The sequence below is a fragment of the Salvelinus alpinus genome, chromosome 18 (genome assembly GCF_045679555.1).
Source record: "Salvelinus alpinus chromosome 18, SLU_Salpinus.1, whole genome shotgun sequence".
Taxonomy (NCBI): domain Eukaryota; kingdom Metazoa; phylum Chordata; class Actinopteri; order Salmoniformes; family Salmonidae; genus Salvelinus; species Salvelinus alpinus.
The window spans coordinates 16,124,978-16,147,761 of record NC_092103.1 but is presented as its reverse complement, the minus strand read 5'-3'; the positions used below and the strand labels follow the sequence as shown (position 1 = coordinate 16,147,761).

The window sequence follows — 22,784 nt, the reverse complement described above, 5'->3', positions numbered from 1 at the left end:
CCCAGTACTCTGATAAACCAGGTCTACCCTTGTGAGAGACACTAAACAAATCTATTGACATTACATATTTAAGTTATATTACAATAATTGAGTGTATGGGTCTACACATGGCCAATTCTCCCTGAAATAACAAAATATGACATTTACAATTAAAATCATTGATTTAAACATGTGTAAAGGCTAATGGATAATGGTAAAGTCATCTTGATCATGTATATCCATTACCCAACTCAACTTCATTTTTTGAAAAATAAATAATCTGCTATGAATTTTGAGCCACTATATTTTCCCATTGGTCACAAATGTGACCGCTAAGATATTTTCATATACCACGAGCATCAGGGATGCAATGTATCAAAAATGAAGGCACACATGTAAACTAGACGCTTTAAAAATGACAGGTACAAAGACAATATTTGAACATTTCAACAATGTATTTGTTTTTTTAAGCAGTTGAATACAGACTTCTAGTACCAAATGTTTCTGTAAAAGTACACCTTGGAGATGAATGCTTGTGGTCTTGTGACCATTTTGAGAAATCGTATGGAACATCTCTGAATCACACTAGACACATTCATAATATAATACTTATTTTTGATAAGTACAACTTTAACTTCTCTAGAGCCTGTAAAGTACAAACGTTTTCCCCCCCACTATTGTGACTGATGGGATTAAAATGGGTTAAATGAGATATTATAGAAGGACACAGAGACACAATCCTGTCGAGAGTGACCTCATATAGGCATGCCTGTGGCAAATCACTGCGCCAACGGCAACGAGCTAAACTAGGTGGCAGAGGGGTTGGAGGCAGTAAAAGCAAAGGCCAACTATGATGCCATAGAGCCCTGGCAGAGAAGGTTAGGCACTAGACTCACACACCCAAGGGAGCGCTGAGCCTCTGTGGCCTGCCCCTGGATCAACTCCTTCTGTGTGACAGACAGGTAGATCACTCTACTACCGCTATTTCTGTTGCAATTTCCTACATGGTGAGGGTGATGCTGAGAACATGCTCGCACACACTGAAGCAATCAGAGATATAAAGACTCTTCACTTCCATGTTGTATAAGGACTACATTTGGTAAAATACCCTTCTGACCGATCACTCTGGACCATTAGTGGTAAGAATGCCACTTGACAGTGAGTACAATTACAAATGTGTAAATAAGCATATTGTTAACATGAATGTTTAATCAGATTGGTAGACATGTAAAGTGACTGAATAAAAAGAAACAACCAGCCTACTACAGAATTTCATGAAAAATCCTTCATTCTGTTTACAGCACAGTGTGGTTGTTAACAAAGCATTGACCAGTAATCACAGGTGAGAGCATCAGACTGCTGTGCTGTCCTCAACACCTCCCTAGAAAGGCCAGAACCTAGGAAGAAATCTAGAGCGGAACCAAGCTCTGAGGGGTGGCCAGTCCTCTTCTGGCTGTGCCGGGTGGAGCTATAACTTGTCATCGAGACAAGGAGGTGACTGAAAATGTTGTGTTGTTTGATGCAAGAAACCACTTTACAAAATAAAATTCATCATTATTCCCATACCATTATTAGAGAGAATCAGACAAATTATGCTACCCTCTGCCTATTGGCTACTTAGTTTACTTAAGCCTGTTTCAAAGTACAACACTGCCCCTTTAAAACAAAAACAAAAAGCTCTTTACCCAACTTGTTTTTCAAAGATGTCTAGAAATGTACATGTTTTGTGCTCTTGTAGAGAACAATCACTCCCCCGCTGCTGACTACAAATGATCTATAACTGGGCTAATAACTCACTAACTAGCAAAGGATATGAACAAATGTGCACACGTGGCTACATGCAGCTCTCGCTTTGATCTCAAAACAAGTGTATCTACCCATGACCGCTGATGCTGTAAACACAGTCCAGTTCAAAGGAATGGCACAGATCCATATATGGCAATGGTCTATTTGCATATAGGCCTACTGCAGCTCTGATTGGTTATGCCGCACCGGTCTGTGTAGAGTATGTGCCCGAGGCGTGCCTGTCAATGTAATAGAATCCTGCTCTGATGCGTTCTGCCGACAAACAAAATCTCTTGTAAAGTTAGTTTTGCATACTAAGTCTTGCATAGTTTGTTTTGTTTCGGGATGTTGCATTGAAAGTTGCTAATATTGCGTTGATTCGATCACAATTCCCACAGTAAAGGGAAACGGTGATAGTGTTAACAGGGAAAACTAGTAAGTTGCGTGAAGTTTAATCTCGTGCTTCTCTGCACGCGCTGATATTTGTTATAGCAGTCCCAGGGAGCTGCGTGCCCGAGCGCAGGGGGGGGGGGCGGCGCAACTCAATATTAGGAAGGTGTTCCTAATGTGTGTTAGAGTGCATTTTGATCCATAGTAACTTACCAAGACATTCAAATACAGCATAGAGACAGACTCCTGCTATGGTTATGGACCAAAGCTAAGTATCCTTCACGATAAGCCTTTCCTCTTGCTGTTGACAACAGGTCTTTTTATAAAATATTTAAAGACCTATGTTGACCTGTGAAGAAGGAAACTACGTAAAACAACGGTTAAAAAGTATGGAGTAATAGAAGGAGAATACACGTTTGACAGAGGTCAAATGTCACCAGCTCATCAGGCAAATACTCAACTGATGTAATTTAGTACTACCCTAGTATAGTCGAACCATATAAACCAAATGTCATTTACACAACATTTAGTATATTATTAACATGGTGTTGAAAACAATGTAAAAAAAATTATATACAGTAAGTATACAAACACAAACCATTAACAAATATAACAATATCCTTTGTTCTTCTTTTCCTTTTACTTGGGAGATTTCTCAAATTCAGAAAATGTAGATTGCCATTAGTACTTTTAAAGTGAAACGATCCTGGACAATCTTTATTTTCAATATAGTTTTAGCAGTTTGATGTGTCCTGGAAATCCTCATGAAATGCAAATGAAGTCCCGCAATCTACCAGTGTTTCATCTGAAGGCGAATCAGAAAGCTGAGGTAGAACGAGCGTGTAAAAAAACAAGTTGAATATGGGCAAGATGGAGCAAGTCATGATTAATACTGCAATTGCACAGAAAAAGTCAGTCTACCTATTACATCCTCAACAGAGGGAGCCAGAGTAATCTAGATTGCACACTTACAAGAGGGCTGCTAGGACTGGGTTATGCCCTCCACAGGGGGAAAGAGCAGGGCTGGCTTGGGACAGACTTCCACTGATAACCTCCCTCCTTACATGTAGGCACTAGATGGAGGCCAGCTTTGGCATTTGGTGTGGGGCAAGATTTTGAATTTGGGGAGAGGGGTCCAGATATCAAGGCTTTCCCTGTTGGCATCTGGGGTGGAAGGGAGCCCTGAGGAATGGATCCACTATAGCTCTGCCTCCAATGGTCCAGGAGTGCAGGGGGCCCACAGCCACCGAGCCCACAGCAGCCTGCTGCCCCACACTGGAGACCACGCGGTGGGCTGCGACAGGCTGCTGGGGCAGGGGGACCTCTGAGCACCGGGAGTACCTGGGCTGGGCCTGCCGGATGATGGGCCTAGGGGCAGCAACAGGTGTGAACAGGGCCTTCCCCTGGACACTGGGATGTAAAAGACTATGGGGATGGTGGGTGTTTGGCTGGACCTGGCAGAGGGGCTGTTTGTTGGGCTGTGGAGGGTGAGAGACAGTGACAGCAGCCCCAGCTATCTCATTCCTCTTCCCAAAGGGGGCCTGGAGGAAAGGATCAGATGGCAGAGCAGGCTTGTGGGCCAGAGGGTAAGGGGAGTTGGTAAACACATCTCTCCCTTCTTTCCCTGCAATCCTGAAAGGGGCCTGCAGGAAGATATCAGGGGAGGGGACTGGGTGCTGCTGTGTAGGAGGTGAGAGACACTGGGACTGTTTCTGGCCGGGCTTGATTGGCTGGTCAGAGGACTTAGAAGGCAACAGGTGGGAGTTTGTCTCATCTGGATACAGTGAGGGGGGAATGATGCTGCTGTCGGCAAAGGGAAGTCTCTGTCTGTGCTCCTCTTCAACAGCTGGTCCAGAGCTGTCGGTCCTGGAGGAACCTGGTAGTGTCTCACAGCTGCTAGGTTCCCTCTGCAGGTCTGTAGGGTACAGAGGACAACAGTCAGACTGACATGCCGTTTAAACCAGGATAGTCAACTAACATTCAAGTTCATTACACATTGTAATGACTAGTTTTGTTATGGTGTGCACAGAATGTGACGGGAAATGATATAAAATCTAAACATGATTTGACATACCATTCACATACACTAGTTACTTCTGTAATCGGCACTGAAAATCAAAATGTGTGAATTGAATTTCTGAATGGTAAGTCAAACAAGACCAGACAGGGGAGCAATCTGAAGCTGCCATTGCACCTCAGAAAGTAGTGTGAGAACAGGGGAGTGGGGCAATCCTTTTCTGAGAACTAGCAAGCTCTAACAGATAAGATATTGATATTTAGAAATAAAACACAATAATACTTTAAAAGGTGTAAAACCAAACCGAAACAGTGTCAATTTGATAATGGACATACAGTGCCTTCAGAAAGTATTCACAACACTTGACTTTTTCCACATTTTGTTGTGTTACAGCCTGAATTTAACATTGATTACATTTTGATTTTGTGTCACTGATCTACACACATTGTCTTGAGTCAATAAGTATTCAACACTTTTGTTATAGCAAGCCTAAATAATTCAGGAGTAAAGATGTTGTGCAATAATAGTGGTTAACATGATCTTTGAATGACTACTTCATCTTTGTACCCCACAGATACAGTTAACTACTCAACTGAGGGACCTTACAGTTCATTTCAAGCACAGATTCAACAACAAAGACCAGGGAGGTTTTCCAATTTCTCGCAAAGAAGGGCACCTATTGGTAGATGGGTAAAATTAAAGAAGATACTGAATATCCATTGGAGCATGGTGAAGTTATTAATTACACTTTGGATGGTGTATCAATACACCCAGTCACCACAAAGATACAGGCGTCCTTCCTAACTCAGTTGCCGGAGAGGAAGGAAATTACTCAGGGATTTCACCATGTGGCCAACGGTGATTTTAAAACAGTTACAGAGTTTAATGGTTGTGAAAGGAGAAAACTAAGGATGGATCAACAACATTGTAGTTACTCCACAATACTAACCTAAATGACAGAATGATATAAGGAAGCCTGTACGGAAGAAAAAATATTCCAAAACATGCATCCTGTTTGGCACCAAAGTAATACTGCAAAATATGTGGCAAAGAAATCTTTTTTTCCCCCTGAATACAAAGCGTTACGTTTGTGTCAAATCCAACACATCACTGAATACCAGTCTTCATATTTTCAAGCATGGTGGTGGCTACATCATGTTATGGGTATGCTTGTCATCGGAAAGGACTAGGGAGATTTCTTTTTGAGAACAAAAACTTAGAGCTAAGCACACGCAAAATCCTAGGGGAAAACTTGTTTCACTCTGCTTTCCAACAGACACAGGAGCATACCAACCTGCATCACACTGCGTGCTGCTTCTGAAGCTAAGCAGGGTTGGTTCTGGTCAGTCCCTGGATGGGAGACCAGATGCTGCTGGAAGGGGTGTTGGAGGGCCAGTAGGAGGCACCCTTTCCTCTGGTCTAAAGAAATATCTCAATGCCCCAGGGCAGTGATTGGGGACGTTGCCCTGTGTAGGGTGCTGTCTTTTGGCTGGGACATTAAACGGGTGTCCTGACTCTCTGTGGTCACAAAAGATCCCATGGCACTTATCGTAGGGGTGTTAACCCTGGTGTCCTGGTTAAATTCCCAATCTGGCCTTCATACCATCTTGGCCACCTAATCATCCCCTGTAACTATTCCCCAGGCTGTTACTGTAAATTAGAATGTGTTCTCAGTCAACTTATCGCGTGAAATAACAATTTAAAAAAATGTACCTTTCAGCAAGACTAGAACGAGGCCAAATATACACTTGAGTTGCTTACCAAGACAACACTATAACAATTACAGTTTTGCCTTGAAAATGGCTGTCAAGCAATGATCAAACCAAAAGATTCTTCCACTTTGACAATACAGATTGTGTGTAGATTGATTACAAATCCATTTTAATCCCACTTTGTAAGACAAAATATGGAAAAAGTCAAGGAGTGTGACTTGACTGTGTCCACCTCACTAATAATCACCAACATGAAAGCTTGACAGTCAGGAATCATAGAACATTTTTTTTTATTTTTTATATGGAGATGACTATTTTCTGCAGCAAGAAAATCTAACACATTTTCAGTGCGGCCCTCCAGACCTCATTGAAGACTGAATGCAGGCCTGGGGAAAAATGAGTTTGACAACCCTGGGCTAGAGTATGATATTTACAACAAAACCTACTTGAAATGTATTTATATGGAATTAAAATAAATAAAAAAACAAGACATGATAAACAAGAGTTATAGAATCAGATAAAAATATGAACAGGATGGGGAAAAAAAAAAAGTTGCATTGAACTCAGTGACATTTGATCAAAACATGTTTTGCAAAAGGAACAAAATGAAAACAGATGGAAGGAAGAATTCAATCATCCAAAGGTTCTGTATGCAATTTTCCATGACAATAGTTATATTGATTGTGCCTCTCTTTAATAGTAGGATATAAAAGAAAACCCATTGGTCCACAGTAAGGAAGAGACAGGGGGGCAAGCAGGCATGCATGCATTTCCACAGAGGCAGTCTTACCTGTGCAGACAGGGAGCAGACAGAGCAGCGTTAGCTTGCAGTTCCAGAAGGGGAGGGTTAATGGGGTTAATCCCAATTTAAAAAAGAGTTAATATGACATGAGGGCCCTCATGGGAATAAGTATGTGTGAGAGTTCTTGTATACGAGTTATCCCTATAAACATTCTAAGTGTGTTAATGTATTAAAAGCAAGGATTAGGAATATTTTCCATCATATTTTCTCAAGAAACTATGAAATCTACTCTGAATGTCATCTCCCAAACATGAGTAATTAAACCTCTGTGCATGTGTAAATAAGGTAAAAATAACTAGTGATTAATTTGCAGTACATGATTGAATTGATTGTACCTTAGTAGATACGTTTTTTTTTAAAGACAACAGCTAGTTAAAATGTCGCCCCTCTCCCTCTGAATCAATCTTTCTGCCAATCCATTACGTTAACCACATGACTGCCACTGTGAGGGCGTCAAATTCTCAAACAAACCCCCCCTCAGTCACTCAATCAATACTCCACACAACAGTACATTCACATGAATATGTTTATTCGACATCCCTCTCTTTGTAATTCTTTAGTTATCTCACAAAAATAGATTTGTGCACACAGAAATCACAGCTCTGACGCATGATTGGGTGTCATAGAAACGGACAGGGATCCAGAACAACAGCTTTTTCACTTTTTGCAAAAACAACAGGGTAACATGAAGGTTCTCTGTTTTTCACAACAACAAATGTAACTACCTGGAGGGCAAGACCTTTACAACAGCACAGTGGTGTCTACAGGAAGAAGCAAGGATTGCATAGGTCAATAGCCACATGAGTATCTATCTATCTATCTATCTGCAGATGGTGTGAGGGGGGCTAAGATGTGAACTTCAGCCTTCCATTGGTTGCACATGTCTACAAAAGCCTGAGATAGATGGGACACAACATTGGATTTCAGAATACTGTCAATAAGTGTTGTCGCTTGGCATGCCTTGTTTTCGAATACTGCAGTAGAGCAATTATCTGTAATTCCTTAAATGCCCAACAGCATAGCAAGCAGTCCTATCAGTATGTGGTGGTCGTGGAGTCCTGTGTAGTGCTTGCCCCTCTGTCTGATACACAACCACTTCATTACACACTTTACAGTAGTGACAACATGATATGACGAGTCATTATTTCTTTCCGTTCACCATATTCAAATCAGATCACTGACTCCAGTGGTCCACTCAAAAAGACAGATGCTCTACTCTCAGATACAGTGGCTTGCTTCCTCTATAGGCAACAGAGTGACTCGGCGCAATTCAAGACGGCCTGTGCTTTTCAATATGACGAACACCAACACCACTGTCGATGTCACTGTTTTTGCAGCGAGTTCAAACAACACCACAACCGCATCACATCCAACAACTCAGACTGGCTAGGAGTTACATTACTGTATGTCCACACATACACCCACATACACACACACCAATGACAACACTGTCTACCAACAAACCAGAACATTCAACAACACGGTCATGCTTCGATATGCATCTTTTTGATCATGTAAAATCTGTGCGGAGAAAGCATGGAGTCACGGCACTATTTCAGTGAAGACTGTAGTTCTGCCTTTGTACAGCGTGAGTAAGTATGGTACAGTATAAGACATGGTAAAGTTCCCTGTGTAGTGGTCCCATTGCACAACAAACTAGTTTGTTTATAATACAATCCTCCTTAGGTGAAGGCAAGTAAACAGATGCTACTTGGAGAAATCCTACCCAACCCTCAACAGATCAAAGCTAAGATTGTCATAACTGTATGTTTTTACTAATGTCACAATAGTAATCCGGGGAGAAATATGGCGGGAAACACATTCTCAAACACAGCTGCACAAACAGGAAAAACATATCATGTATTTCTTCTAGAATAGTCATCTTAAGAATTATATTTATATATATTATCCATCTTTATTTATAGACTAATATTCAGTTCATACATTCATTCTCTAACACTATTCATACTCACATTTAATATTAGTTACATATGAAATTAATTTTTCTCTATATATTTTTTTTCTTCACAATGTAACGCTATGATGACAGATGAGGAACAGAGCACATTTGACCAATTACTTTTTGAGGAACCAAAACGTAAAGACCACTGGATCAGAGTCCGTGGGTATTGCAGGTAAACATACATTTACAGTATGTAGAGCCGGAAAATGACTATGATATAGGACCTATGTACATGTAGGAATGGACGTTTTGTGGGAATGCACATGTGAAGGGAATGATTGCGTGGGCACATACAGCCTGAAATGAAAGGGATGATATGGACTGTCTGTATACATGTAGTCAGACTAAAGAGGTCAAGAAAAGAAAAAGGAGCAAATAAATGCTTTCGAAAAGCATCAACGTTGTCAACGTGCAGCCGACTCCCTAGCCAAGCTTGTGTTTTCACATCTTAGCTTCTTCCTTTGGGAATGTTAACTCCACATTTCTGTTATTGTAGGGTTAAAGCCTTATGTTGGTGCGAACATATTCGCTTTTTGAAGAACTTATTCGCTAATTTCCACAGATAAGGAAGGCTCAACCTCTGGAACAGCTGGTGGATCTGACATCCCATCCATTACACCTGCAGGCTATGATACCTCATGCTAAGTGCTAAAACACAAGCCCTGAAAACACGACCACTGAAAGGTAGATAATTAAATTGGCAGATATACCCTTGATTTTTTTTGTTTGTCTACAATATACAATAAATCAAATGGTGTGATATTGGTGTTACCAAATGTGCGCAAACAAATAATAATCCAAGTGAAATATAACAGTGGAGAAAGGAGACATCTACTTGTGCACCATAACAACTAGCCAACAACTACAAGAGTGGAGTTCTCTGGTTCCCTATAGGACACAATGCCGTGTGACTGGACACTGATCCTAGACATACCAGAGACGGGAATAAAACATGGTGAAACATTCTACAGAAAGAAGAACTCTTGAATGAAGTTAGTGTGTCATGAACGCAAAAGGTAGAAGCAGCATGCTGTGACCTTGTTTGCCATGATGACCCCAGAAGGGCAAGAAAATATAAATGCTGTGAAAGCATGAAATGAGAGGGCAGAAGAAGAAAAGTGGTGGGCATGATGGGAATCAATATCAGAGGCATGACGGGAATCAATACCAGAGGCATGACGGGAATCAATACCAGAGGCATGACGGGAATCAATACCAGAGGCATGACGGGAATCAATACCAGAGGCATGACGGGAATCAATACCAGAGGCATGACGGGAATCAATACCAGAGGCATGACGGGAATCAATACCAGAGGCATGACGGGAATCAATACCAGAGGCATGATGGGAATAAATACAAGAGGCATGATGGGAATAAATACCAGAGGTATGGGACAAACACGAACAGGACAATGGCCCAGTGTGTTTGGAATCACAGGTGGAGTTCACATGGAACAAGCGTTAGTCACGGGAACGAATAGTGGAACGGGGGTGTAACGATTAATGTTGGGGTCTACTCTCCTCTCGAGCGTCACTACTTCTACCTCATCCCTCCACCCCCCCCACTCTCTCTCTATTTAGTGTCCCGGCTCCCCAGCGCCCTCTACAGGTCGATGAGCTGGTCCACCATGAGCAGGGAGCGGGCCAGGCTGGGCAGGCTGGACTCAGAGCTGCCACTGTTACTGCGAGAGTGGCCTCCTGAAACTGGCCGGACAGAGACGAGGGGGGCAGGGGGGTGGGCCAGGGCGAAGCAGGGGGGAGGAAGGACAGGGGGAGAAAGCAGGGGAGGGAATAAAGAACAGAGAAGCCAGGGAAAAGAGGAAGAGAAGATGCAGTTACAGAAGACAAAGACAGGAAGTAAGCGGAATTGCTCTCCACATACAATCTATGAGCGTCGTTAGAAGAAGGAATAACTACACACAGGGAGAATGGCTACTCAGATTAATCTAAGAGGGGAAGAGGAGCAGGGTTCAATTACACTACTGAGGACACTGACTGGAATCAATCCCAGAATTCATCTGACCATGGCTGAGGAACAGTAGGACATCATCATCTCAGAGTGTGGGACAAGGCCCACCAACCCATTCTCTGCCCTTCCTCCTGGCCCTGCATGAAGGCTGGCTTGAACACCACCCTGTCCTTACCTTGAGAGGAGTTTTTGGAGCCCGTGACAGGGATGGGGTCAAACACATCCTCGTTGCCCGTCTCTGCACTTGGCGCAGGCTCAAAGCCTGAGATCAGGAGATCAGAGGAGTCTGCAGAGGAGGAAGCCAGAGAAAGGAGGAAGGGGAGGTTAAGGTGTTTGGGAGAGGAATAAGAAATGGCCGAAATAGAGAGAGATAAAGGAGGAATAGGAGGTGGTGTGTCACGCAGCTACAGAGGTTCAGAGTTAGAATGCAAGTCAGTAGAGCCTGCTAGCGTAGTTGTGACTAGAGCTAGCCTCTTAACAGGGATAACCTAATCAGTTGTTCCTACAAGATACATCAAGTTTAAACAGAAGCACACTCGCCTCTCCAATTGTAGGCCTAAGTGGCACAGTTCGGGCTTGTGGGTGTGCCTTACCTGCCAGCAGCTGGGTGCAACCCGCAGATACCAGGTCAAACTCATCCAGAACAGACCCAGTGCCAGTGGAAGCGAGAGCAGAGGAGAAAGAGTAGGCTCCAGAGGGGGGAGAGATGAGAGAGCAGCCCAGCAGAGTGTCTTCCACAAGCAGGGGGTCTGGGGGAGGGAGGACAGAGGAGGCGAGAGTTAGACGAGGTAACAGGAATTGTTAGTTCAGGATAAATGAATCACTGTTTAGTAAAACATTTTAAAGCACCAAGGACAAAGTATGAAAAAAACTCCACATGTTCCTAGTAGCACTTATTAAAGGCTCAGCGCAGTCAAAATTCTGCTTTCCCTGTGTTTTGTATCATATTGTACAACAGCTGATGAAACTAACACTGTAAAAGTGTGAGCAAATTTGATCAGTGTTATTCCGGAGGGTTGCTGGTTGAATACAATCTACCTAGGACCTTCAAACCAGCAGGTTTGCATGGGCGGGAGTTTTGGCTTTCCATGGTGACGTCACCATGTGATAAATTGGTTAATAGACTGATAACAAAGAACGTTCTAAACCTCTGCGCCAATAACAGCTAGTTTTCAGTTTTCCCTTCCCCACCCACACCATTCCCAGACAGTCCTAACAAAATTCTTGCTTGAGATTTTTGGGGGCAAAAAAGCTATTTTTGCCCATTTTAATGGAAATCTATTACAGTGAGTTAATTGTTACCCAGAAATTATTTGCTATTGATATAAAAACAGCTACATCGGGCCTTTAAATGTCATGCTATAGAATGTATGATAAGAGGCACTACACATCAAAGTATCCAACCGTAAGTGAGTCATTGTACTATGCCCTGTCCAGTAATGAGCCTACACAGATGTGATGTATTTTTGCTTGCATCATCAAATCATTCAACAAAGCCCCGGGTGATGCAATTACAGAGCCCTGCATGAAATACACAGCATAATAAACGTCCCAATTCTCAAAAAAACAGCCTCGTCCTGTGAATAATAGTTGTACAAGGACACCGTCATCTGTTTTTCACAGAGTTGAAGTGGGCCTATGCTTTTTCATTTCTCCATTTCAAATTAGCCATTTTGTTTCATGTCAGTTTTGAATCAGAACATTGGTTGTGAATGACACGTTAATAACTGGACTAACCAGGCTAATAATAGACAAACACTCCAAATATCAATCAACTGTGGTCATTGTACTCAATGGCTTCATTCCATCCTCTGAAAACCTTACACAATGACCCAATACCATCGTGGAGCTGGTATTACCAGTAAAAACGTCAACCTAAACCTTTTTGTTTCCTCGGATCTAAATCATCTTCCACTGTTGCATTGTATTCTGGGAACATCTAGATTGCGTGTCGTCTTGCCTGTGAGACAGAAACTAACCAGGAAGCAGTGCAGAGTCTGTCTCAGACTGGGACACAGGAGCTTCCAGACCAGGGATCAGAAAGTCCAGACTCACCAGAAACTCCTCTGTTGGACCCACTACTGTACACGTAGAGAGAGAGAGAGGGAAGAGAAGGCGAGCGGGAAGCAAAGAGGAAGGCGGAGAACAAGGAAGGGAGGCGGAGACAGGGAGAAAGTGAGGGAGTAAGAGGACACCCACAAGAGAACAAAATAAGATAAACATAGGGCAGATAGAGGACATTGCCATGGAGCATTCAATGGAAAACCTTGACTTTTGGAGAGCAATGTAAAAGTGGGTACAGTTGTGAAATCTCCAGGAGAGGCTGAAAGACAAAGTACTTTTACCATTGACAGCCTCCTCCATAGTTCCACTAAAAGGATCAGCCATGGACAGGAGGTCAGGGAGCAGGAGGTGTGTATCTGGGGACTTCAGTCCCTCAATAAGCTTCTCTATAGGCCCAGAGAGAAAAGAAGAGCAAGGAGGAGAAAATCGAGAGAGAGAGAGAGAACAGTAAGAAAAAGTGAGAGTGGCAGCATTACTCCACCTAGCGAGTATAGCATTTCACATAGTCATGGCCAGAACAGAAAACACCATCGAATTGAGCAGTGCAAGTGAGGATGGAGAAAAGGGGTGAAGAAAGAGAGAGAGATGAGAAGAGGGTGAAGGAGAAGTGATGAATAGAAAGGAAGAAAAGCAAAGGGAGCTATGCTATAGGGAATGTGGGAGGATGGGTGTTCAATGAGGGCAAATGATGACACAGCTCCAGCACATCATGTGATGGAAGTATAGAGACCACAATATCGTATTTACATTTTCAGAAATATAGGCCTATATAGATAGGCTCATGTACACTTTCTGGAACTAATCTACTCCAAAGATGCACTCCGTGGATCCTCCAAGCCTGCCCATTATTTGCAGAGAATGCACAGAACAACATAATTTATCGCTTACGTATAGGCCTATACAACTTTGACCACACTCAACACACGCATATCGTTAAGGGCCATTTCCTGGTATAGTGTAAACGGTAGCACCGCAGTTCATTGGGAGCCAACGAGGGAACATTGCTGATCAATTCATATTTACATTTGGGTAATTTAGGAGATGCTCAAATCCAGAGCGATTTACAGTAGTGAGGGCATACTTTAAAAAAACATTTTCATACTGGTCACCCGTGGGAATCAAACCCCCAACCCTGGCGTGACATGTTTGGGGCAAAAGATAGCCTAGCGTTTAGGGCGTTCGGCCAGAAACCGAAAGGTTGCTTGATCGAATCCCCGAGCTGACAAGGTAAAAATCTGTCATTCTGCCCCTGAACAAGGCAGTTAACCCACTGTTCCTAGGCCGTTATTGTAAATAAGACGTTGATCTTCAGTGACTTGCCTAGTTAAATAAAGGTTAAATAAATAAAAAATGTGCCATGCTCTACCAACTGGGCCACACGGGTGGCCACTAGTGTCCCCTAGCTCCAAATAGCCAGATATGGCTGAGACGTAATGATATGACAATCTATTCCAGTCAGTAGTAATTGAGAGCCCTCATGGAGATCGTCTGCCATGGTATTTACTGTACATTATCAACATTGATAGTGTTTTAATCAATAGAAGCCTTAAAAAAAACTAGAAAACTTTTCAATTGTTTAATTAAGCTATTGACTTTTACATTAGCTTTCAAGGGTTTTGTAATCGATTATGTTGAGAAATAAACGCAACAAAAATTGTAGAAAATGTTTTTTTACGTACCAGTGACTTAAACAAAAATAAGATAAAGGAGAAAATGGAAAAAATAGGTTGGGTATAAATTCATTGATTACAGATGGATAAGACAAAGGTGATAACAGAATGACATATTAGGACAAATAAGCTGGAGACAGACATTACAACAGAGCTAAATAGAGGAAAGAATCTCTCCCTACAGAAGAGCAAGAGGATCTTCTAGGGCAAAGAAACTATTTGCTGAGGAACCGCTCACGTTGAAGAAACCTTTTTATAAGCTTTCTTTCCACCACATTCCAACAGGCCAGTTAAAATGCATTTAGAATTAGTACTCTCAAAGTAAAAGAATGAGATGTTTGTTCACACAGCCACAAAACCCTAAATGTTACTTTCACACCAGATGAATAAAACGGTCACACAGAGAGCGCTAGCTAGTAGCTACGTCCACTAGCTGGGGTTATCCCTAAAGACCACTCTGCACACCAGGTTCTCACAACACAACACAACCCACACCTGCCTCTCCACTATGTACTTACAGCTGAGCCAGTGGACTGCCAAAACAAGTTCACTACAGCCCCTTAAACTGGGGGGAGAGAGAGCACTGTACATCATTGCTAGCAACGTGACTAGCAGTACTTTGGCTTCCTTAGAGCAAAATGCCACGTTACAATCTGAAGTGCTGCATTATTTTGGGCTTTATTTTAGGCTGAATCAACAAAAGAGGAGGCGTTGAAAGGTTTTTGAGAACCACTAAGTGGAACAGTCCAGGGTTGCCATGACCACTAAGGAACACTAATTGTGTGTGGATACCAAGGGTGCCTTCGTAAATTAGCTCTGGGCCATTTGTAAATTCAGAGCGTTTCGCTCTCGGAGTGATCAGAGCGCATACTGGAGACACTGGCCGAGGAGTAGGGTTCATCAGAGTGTTCTGACCTCACAACAGCGGTCAAGCACCGAAACTAACTAGCGAACATTGGCTAGATTGCTAGCTACTTTTAGACACACAGAGCGAGATCACTCCAACCATTTTACTCACCATAGCGAGTAGACTGTTTATGTAATTATTATTATAGATTTTTTTTAAATGTAACCTTTATTTAACTAGGCAAGTCCATAAAGAACAAATTATTATTTACAATGACGGCCTACCGGGGAACAGTGCCTTGGTCAGGGGCAGAACGACAGATTTTTACTTTGTCAGCTCGGGGATTCGATCCAGCAACCTTTCGGTTATTGGCCCAACGCTCTAACCACTAGGCTACCTGCCGACCCTAGAGGGTTATTCCTTGTAACGGTGTTACTGGCAACAATTGAATTCAGTTTAGTGTCAATGTTTACTGGCACCTATCCTAACAACAGACACACGTTGTTCGTAAATTCATTAACTATTCTGTGCTCTGGCACTCTCAAACCAGAGAGCTCTGAACTTAAGGTAGATTCCCAGATTGAATTTACGAAAGCACCCTAATTCTGGTCTTAACGTTGGCAATAGATTGCCAGCATCACAGTATGTCATGTTGATACGCGAGTTAAGTGATTTGGAGTGTGCTTTTACACAATAGAAAAGGACACTTCCTTACCTGGAGTGTCTGAGAGTGCTAGGATGCTGAACGGGACAGGAACAGTCAACAAAGACTCTCCTGTATCCAGGCCAAGGAGGTCTTCAGATTGCTCTACTTCTACAGTAAGTAGCAAGGCGGGGGAAAACAACAGACACACTAATGAACACTTCAGAGATACAAAGTACACCATCTCCGTCTGATTAGAAGTAGAGATGATTGAGCATGGAGAGCTCAAGGCAAAGAGACAGGGTTTTCTTGGTAAGTTATTCAGTGAAGAGGTCCCATTAAATGGCTAGCTAGAGATTTGAGCATACAGAGTTAATGAAAGCTTTCAGATAGAAATGTCTTAGAGCTCAGAGGGCCATTGATGAGGTCACAGAGTGGACCATTCACTCAGCAGGAATATAAAATCACTTTTATCAACTTCTACTGTCCTCCAAGAGCTGCTGAATTTTCTCTTCAGTTTGCTCCTCATTTCATGCACCTTGTCTGGAGAGTTGGGTAGCAACAGCGTTCCCTTCCCTTAATGCCATAGAAAGGCATAGAACAGCGTTTCATAGGATTTCTATGGGTATGTCACTGTAGCTGTTTAATGGATGGAGGACGTGATTGCTATAGGAAGAACAAAGGAGCTATGGGAATATCTGAAAGATATACAGTAGGGAGATATGAGTGATGGAGATGAGAAGGGTCTCACCAGCAGGTTGGGGGGCTGTTTCCCGAGGGGAGGAGACCTCCAGCAGGCCAGGTATCAGGTCCTCTGTGGGGACCGTCTCCACCTCTGCAGACACGTCTAACAGCGAAAAAGACAAAGTAACTTATACTGCAGCTTTATCTGGTTGGAAATACTATTATTGCAGAGGATATATTACAAATTAGGTAGAAGATTGTACTTTTAGCGCCCATCTCTTAGAATTATGAACACATTATTTCACACACGCGCACAGCCTTACCATCAGCCTGTTCGTCAACCAAGTCTTTGTTAATCAGATGCTCCGCACTGAGATTGGAGAAGTCATCATCACCAAAAGGGTTCCAGGCGGGCTGACTGAGGGAGCCGATGGGAGGGCCAGGGGCAGAGGCAGGGGAAGGGGCAAAGGCAGCAAAGTTGCCATCCTGGGCAGGTTCACACATACTCTGCTGAAGGGACTGGGTAGAATTGGGTGGAATTGTACCAACAGATCTGGAAAAACACACAAAGGCCGGAACAGGTCAACTTGTTGTTACACATTCAAAACGAAATATATTTAATTAAGGGTGATATTTCAGGTGATGAGGTCGTTTCTCCATATCTTACATTAACTGGTCGAGGCCATCTTCTGCTGTGGCCTCCTGCAGTGGCTGGGTGGAGTCACTTTCAGGTAGCCCACCGACCGAATTCTGGGTAAAGTCACTCGGGGTGCGCTCTGCAGCCTTTGGAGAGTGGGGCGGGGTCTTGGACAGAGCAGGAAGAGAAGTCTGGAGTGACAGAGAGAGGAAACAGATCATCTAAACAACACAAATAGGGGGAAGAAGAGGAGTCTCATTTTAAAGAACTAAACCCACTCACTAATGAATAACTGTCAATGCCAAATACATACAACACAAAAGAAAATGAGGCGAACAAAGTAAAATAATACAAATTAAAGTGAAAAGAAATTGACAGGCAAAAGGGTAAAACAAGAGTCTATCACACCGGAATGAGGATAATTCAAAAGTTCACAAGGATCACAATGGATTTCGCAGGGGGTTTTAAGGAACTAAGAGAACAACACTCAAATGAACAAAACCAAAAGACAAGAAAACGATGAAGGCTGATGGCATTGCCATTGACGATGGATGGCTGGGTGAAACAACGGATGGCCTGATGTCACTTTCAAGCAGGCTTTGAGTGTGTGACAGCTCAGGGAGCAGAGTCGTTTTAGGCTGCAGGTATGTTACCGTTTCTGTCTCAGCTGTGTTCTGACTGGTTTTAGCAGGGATGGACTGGGCCTGGACAGGTGGCTGTTGTGCCGCTTCTAGCTGGGCCACTGGTTGCTGGGCAACTGGTTGTAGAGGAACTGGTTGCTGCTGAGCTGTAGGCTGCTGTGCAGTCAGAGGTTGGGCTGGAGTGGGCTGAATGGTTGGCTGCTGCTGGGCTTGGCTCTGGCCGGCCTGCTTACGACGTGCTGGGGCTTTGGGTGGGGCTGGACTAGACGGGACCTGGGCCTTCTGGGGGGTGGGACTAGCCAGCGAGGGAGGCACGGTCTGTAGTGGGGCGCTCGGGGCCTCCGTCTTGGCCTGCACAGGTGGGACTCCTCCCCCTGCTGCGGTGACTGCTGCTCCTGCTGCCGCGATTGGCTGCTGCTGCAGTTGCCCTAGCTACCACACAAAGACGGACGACAGCACACAGCGTCAACAAACCATGACAACAAAGACAAAGCTGCTTTACACACAGACAACACAGCGTGCCACTAAGAATGCATGTGGCTGTTATCGTGGGTTCAGAACGATACATATAATACCGGAGAACTGCCTTCCCTACCTAAAAACTAAGGACACATTACTCCATCACTTGTGTCTTTGTTATAAATCGGAGACTGTAAAACATGTCATCTCATGAAAAATGTAAAGGGGAGCCATTGTGTGGTACCGTCTTTGGTCCATTTTCCTCTTTAATGCTCGCTTCTTCTCTGTTTGGTGAAAAGTTTCCTGCACTTAACTTATCTCCTTATCTAAGCTTGTTCCATGACACAGTCTATACAAGGGGCGACTAAACAATAACCCAACCCTGAGCAGCAACTCGTCTTACAGAAGGTATTTTACAGCTGGTATAAGTGTCCTGAATTCACTAAGCAACAAAATCCTACACATTTTCTACATTTCTTTGAAATACATTTTTCCTGACCCCTTAGAGTGTAAAGAGGAACATTTTCATTCAAATCGTTTTTTAGCAATTATATTAACACATTTGTGTAAAAAAAAAAAAAAGACTGGTCGGTACTGTAATTCTTTAATAACTTCCAGATCCTCAGAGCACTATGGGGGAAACTCACCTGGTGACGCCACCACCAACATGGAAGCACCCACCTGGTGGTTATTATTGCACCAGAAAGCTTACAACTATCACAATGCACATTAGAAATCTTCAGTATCTGTGGTCGCTTCTCAGAGCAGGAATGCTGATTTGAGATCAGTTTTTCCTTTTAAATAAGAATAAATAAGATTACGTCATGGACAGGGGTGACCTGATCCTAGATAAGCACTCATTTGGAGACATTGTATCCCTGAGAACAGTCAACATCCACTTTCTGCCAACGCTGCTAAGAGTGGGATCGACCAGACCCAACCCTGCTTGACTTCAGAGACAGGCCAGCAGTGGGATGCAGGGTGGTATGGCTGTGGGCTTGGGTGGCTGCCTGGCTGTACCTGCTTCTGCTGAGCACCAGCTTGGGGCTTTCCACCCAGCTGAAGTGTGGCCTGACTAGGAGGGTTCTGTGAACGGCCGGTCACTGGCTGAGGCGGAGCTGTGGTCTGTGCCTTCTGTGATTGGAGGGCTGCCGCTTGCTGGGCAAGGTTTAAGTTGACTCCTGCAAGGAGTACAGAATCTGGTTACTATACAAGCCATGAAACAATTCAAATATATTTTTCATGCTATATTAATACAAAAAATGTTGTCGTCACACATTACGTTAAAGGTTACGTTAAATGTATTTACATTTGTTTATTTAAATGGTACACAGACAAGACAACAGTTAGGACAAAAGACTAGACTAAACCCCCACCCATCCCCACAGGACCCCGTTTACTGCAGATATTATAGCAGTCATCTTATTTGTTCAATAACAGTAGTCCACAGCTCAACATTTGTCTCTTTAGCACCAAGCATACGGGACAGAGAAAGTTCCATGTAAGCAATTTCCAAAGCACCCCCATTGATGCCATGGCAGAGTGAGACTCTCGCCAATGTAACGCAGCCATCTTTTCGGCTGCCATATAGCTTTCCCGCAAACCATAAGGTTGATGGAAGAGTTGTCATTGAGAAGAAGTGGAATTGGTGAAAGGGAATATTTTTTTGCAACAATGACAGTTCATGTCCTATAGGATTTATAGGGAATTAGCTTAGCCTATGGTCAATCTGCAGAATGCTGCTGCCATGGTAATGTGGTCTAATAGATACGGAAATGAATTGGCTGCTAAGTGTTATTTTGTTTGTTAACTGCATTACCTCCCTGTTGAGAAATACAGTAACATAATTAGACATGGCAGGTGTCATAAGCAGTGAGTGCCTTGGCTCTGCTTGGTTAAATAATTGAGTTAAGGTAATTCCCCATCAAAATGCAAACAAGTACACAACTCTCCAGTGTCCTGTCTATCACTGGCGGAAAAGCAGCACAAAAACAAAGTGATGTCATTCTGCTCTAGAGCAGTGAGTCTTGTTAGAGGCGGGAAAAATAAATCAGAGCACGGCAACTCTCTGGCAAGACCTCATTAGATGAGAGTGTTGAGAGACAGACTAAACAGACCAGCCAAGTGTTCTCTCCATTGGTTTCTAATGAGAGACCGATCATTTTCTACTAAATATAACTTGGATCTAATTTGAGAAATAATTCAACCAAATTTGGCAGAATGTTCTGAGCAGTTTGAGCCTTAAGAGAATATTGTTGATTTATCAAAACTGGGGGAGAAAGGTCAGTTCAGGTTCAGATCTATGTGAGCTACCTAGCTTCTTCTGGTACATGCCCACTTATGCAGACATTTATTTATCGTGGCTAGTACTCAATGTCCTCCAGCTACTTAAATGTTGTCCAACTTAGCATGCTGCCATTAGGGTAGAGCAGGGTTCTGAGCAAAAACAAAAAGGGTGAGGAGGATTTTCCTTGTTGGACATAAGTGTAAAAACACCAGGAAAATCAGCTCCAAGTGATTTGAATTTGGGATTTTTTCTTCCACACTCATAGTGTTTTTTACTAATAGAAACATCAACATGAAGATATTTGTAAATATGTATGCATCAATATACAGTATTATAGGTACCTAGTTTTATTAGTTGTATAAGTAGTTATATCTGTATTTTTTATTTGTTTTCGGCCTAGTAGTTGTATAACTTTATGCTGTTTATGTAAGTTTTACATTATTAATTTATTGTTATTATACAGTAGCTGCCATATTATTCTTGTTACCAAGTATTTGTTTTTTTTCTTCATTTGGACACTCTTGAAAACAAGATGGTGCATCTAAAGAGATTTCTTCCTGCAAAATGTAAAATAAATAGAGGTATACGTGATCGTATGCTGGTGTAAGGAAGGTTTTAAATGATTATGTCTGAGTCAAATATTGTATCTGTTTGGGCTTCTTGCGGTCAATTTGCAGTCTACAAATGATTAGTAAGTAAGTTCCGGCCTGGGGTAGAGAATCTACCTCAGTCGCTTCTGTGCATGTATTGAGTACCTAACATGCCTCCAAATGAACCAATGTTAGCCTAATTGCAGTACAACAGCAGAGTGGCCGGTTGGTACAGACCTAGAGGAAGGGCAGGGAGATTGGCCCGTTTGCGAGGGGTGAGGGCAGCCGGTTGAATGGGTAGGATGCCAGCGCTGGGCTGGGCATGGCCAGCTTTGGGCCTCTGCCGCGGCGTGATGGAGGTCTCAGTGGTGGGGACAGGATCTGTCAACCTGGGGGACAAAGGTGAGAGTTGGTGGTCAACTTGTCAATGGTACGAAATTACCTTATGAATGATGTCAAAACAGAACAGAGAACACACAACTGACAAAAAATAAGGATACTAGCCTTAATACTGGTGTGTATAACGACAACAACCAGAAGATTACTCAGGCAGCCCCCCTGTATGACAAACACCAGCACACAGACTTACCTAGCCTTACTCTGTGTCTGGCTCTGGCTCTTCTTCGCTGCAGCTGCCTCACTGGCTTTGATTGGCTCAGGGAGTTGAGCAGGAATTGGAGAGTTCTATATGGGGGTAGATTAGAGATGAAAGTATTGTACATTTATATTTAGGAGGGAATGGAACCACATGACAACAGATGACAAGCACATTCAATAGCATCAGGACATGGATAGAACATTGGTAGGTCTGGCTCAGAGCCCGTTAGAGACCAATCCACAGACTATTCCCCGAGCAGAGAGAGACAGACATACAGACTAGAAAAAGTCACCCCCTACAGAGGTCACCCTGACCACAGAGCAGAGAGACTGACCTTCACATTCTGAACAGGGCAGTCCCGACGAGCCAATTTAAAAGCAAAGTAGGACACCTGGTAGATGTCAGGCCTTTTGTCAGGGTCGGGCTCCAGCATGTACCCTGACAAACACCAACAGAGTGAGAAGGAGAGGTGGAAATGTGAGAGAAAAAGTGAGACCAATTGAACCACACCAGAAGAGAGAAAAGCAACACACTGACTAACCCACAACCTATAGATTAAGCATGGTTAGATAAGGAGATAACATGTAGTACAGGACTCATAAAATACGTAATGGCGTTGTAGAATCTACACTAATTTCCATAGCAGATACAGTGAGTGGTGGAATACTGACGGATGAGGCAGTGCAGGTTGTAGGAGTAGCGGGAATTATCAGGAATGGTGAAGCTGGCATCACAGATGGCCACCTGACTCTCCCCGAAGGGTAGAGTGAAGTAGCACAGCTTATACAGCAAACAGCCCATCGCCTGGAGAGAACACACACAATAATAAAGTTACATACCATTTAGAGCCAACACCCAAATGCCTCGAGAAACCTGAAGGGAAAAGGCTTCTCCACACAAATATGGCTCTTCTAACTTCCTACTGTACTAACTAAACCAAATATTAGCTTGAAGTTTTCATTTAGTTTCATGAGCATTCTGTGACAGATATGCTACAAAGTGGACTGTAAAAAAGCCCCATACAAATCAGAAGCTGGCACTGATA

At 43.1% G+C, this 22,784-nt stretch overlaps 1 protein-coding gene across 6 annotated transcripts in view; it reads right to left on the bottom strand.

The window, feature by feature from the left end:
* Nucleotides 1-375: 375 nt before the first annotated feature.
* Nucleotides 376-22,784, bottom strand: part of LOC139544515 (AP2-associated protein kinase 1-like) — a 31,361-nt gene continuing 8,952 nt past the window's right edge. Inside the window, exons 7-21 of one of the 6 annotated variants that reach the window (XM_071351688.1) lie at nucleotides 22,411-22,543; nucleotides 22,074-22,177; nucleotides 21,731-21,825; nucleotides 21,379-21,530; nucleotides 19,285-19,445; nucleotides 17,818-18,237; nucleotides 17,195-17,355; nucleotides 16,851-17,080; nucleotides 16,595-16,690; nucleotides 15,916-16,014; nucleotides 12,965-13,069; nucleotides 12,599-12,700; nucleotides 11,213-11,368; nucleotides 10,795-10,905; nucleotides 376-4,069 (exon numbers count right to left, since the gene is read on the bottom strand). In XM_071351688.1, coding sequence (XP_071207789.1) covers nucleotides 3,297-4,069; nucleotides 10,795-10,905; nucleotides 11,213-11,368; nucleotides 12,599-12,700; nucleotides 12,965-13,069; nucleotides 15,916-16,014; nucleotides 16,595-16,690; nucleotides 16,851-17,080; nucleotides 17,195-17,355; nucleotides 17,818-18,237; nucleotides 19,285-19,445; nucleotides 21,379-21,530; nucleotides 21,731-21,825; nucleotides 22,074-22,177; nucleotides 22,411-22,543 — 2,898 coding nt within the window. In that variant the 3' untranslated portion in view covers nucleotides 376-3,296. Of the gene's footprint in view, nucleotides 4,070-7,193; nucleotides 10,355-10,794; nucleotides 10,906-11,212; nucleotides 11,369-12,598; nucleotides 12,701-12,964; nucleotides 13,070-15,915; nucleotides 16,015-16,594; nucleotides 16,691-16,850; nucleotides 17,081-17,194; nucleotides 17,356-17,817; nucleotides 18,238-19,284; nucleotides 19,446-21,378; nucleotides 21,531-21,730; nucleotides 21,826-22,073; nucleotides 22,178-22,410; nucleotides 22,544-22,784 lie in introns of those variants that run through there. The other 5 variants (XM_071351689.1, XM_071351693.1, XM_071351690.1 and 2 more) reach the window with 5 other exon arrangements.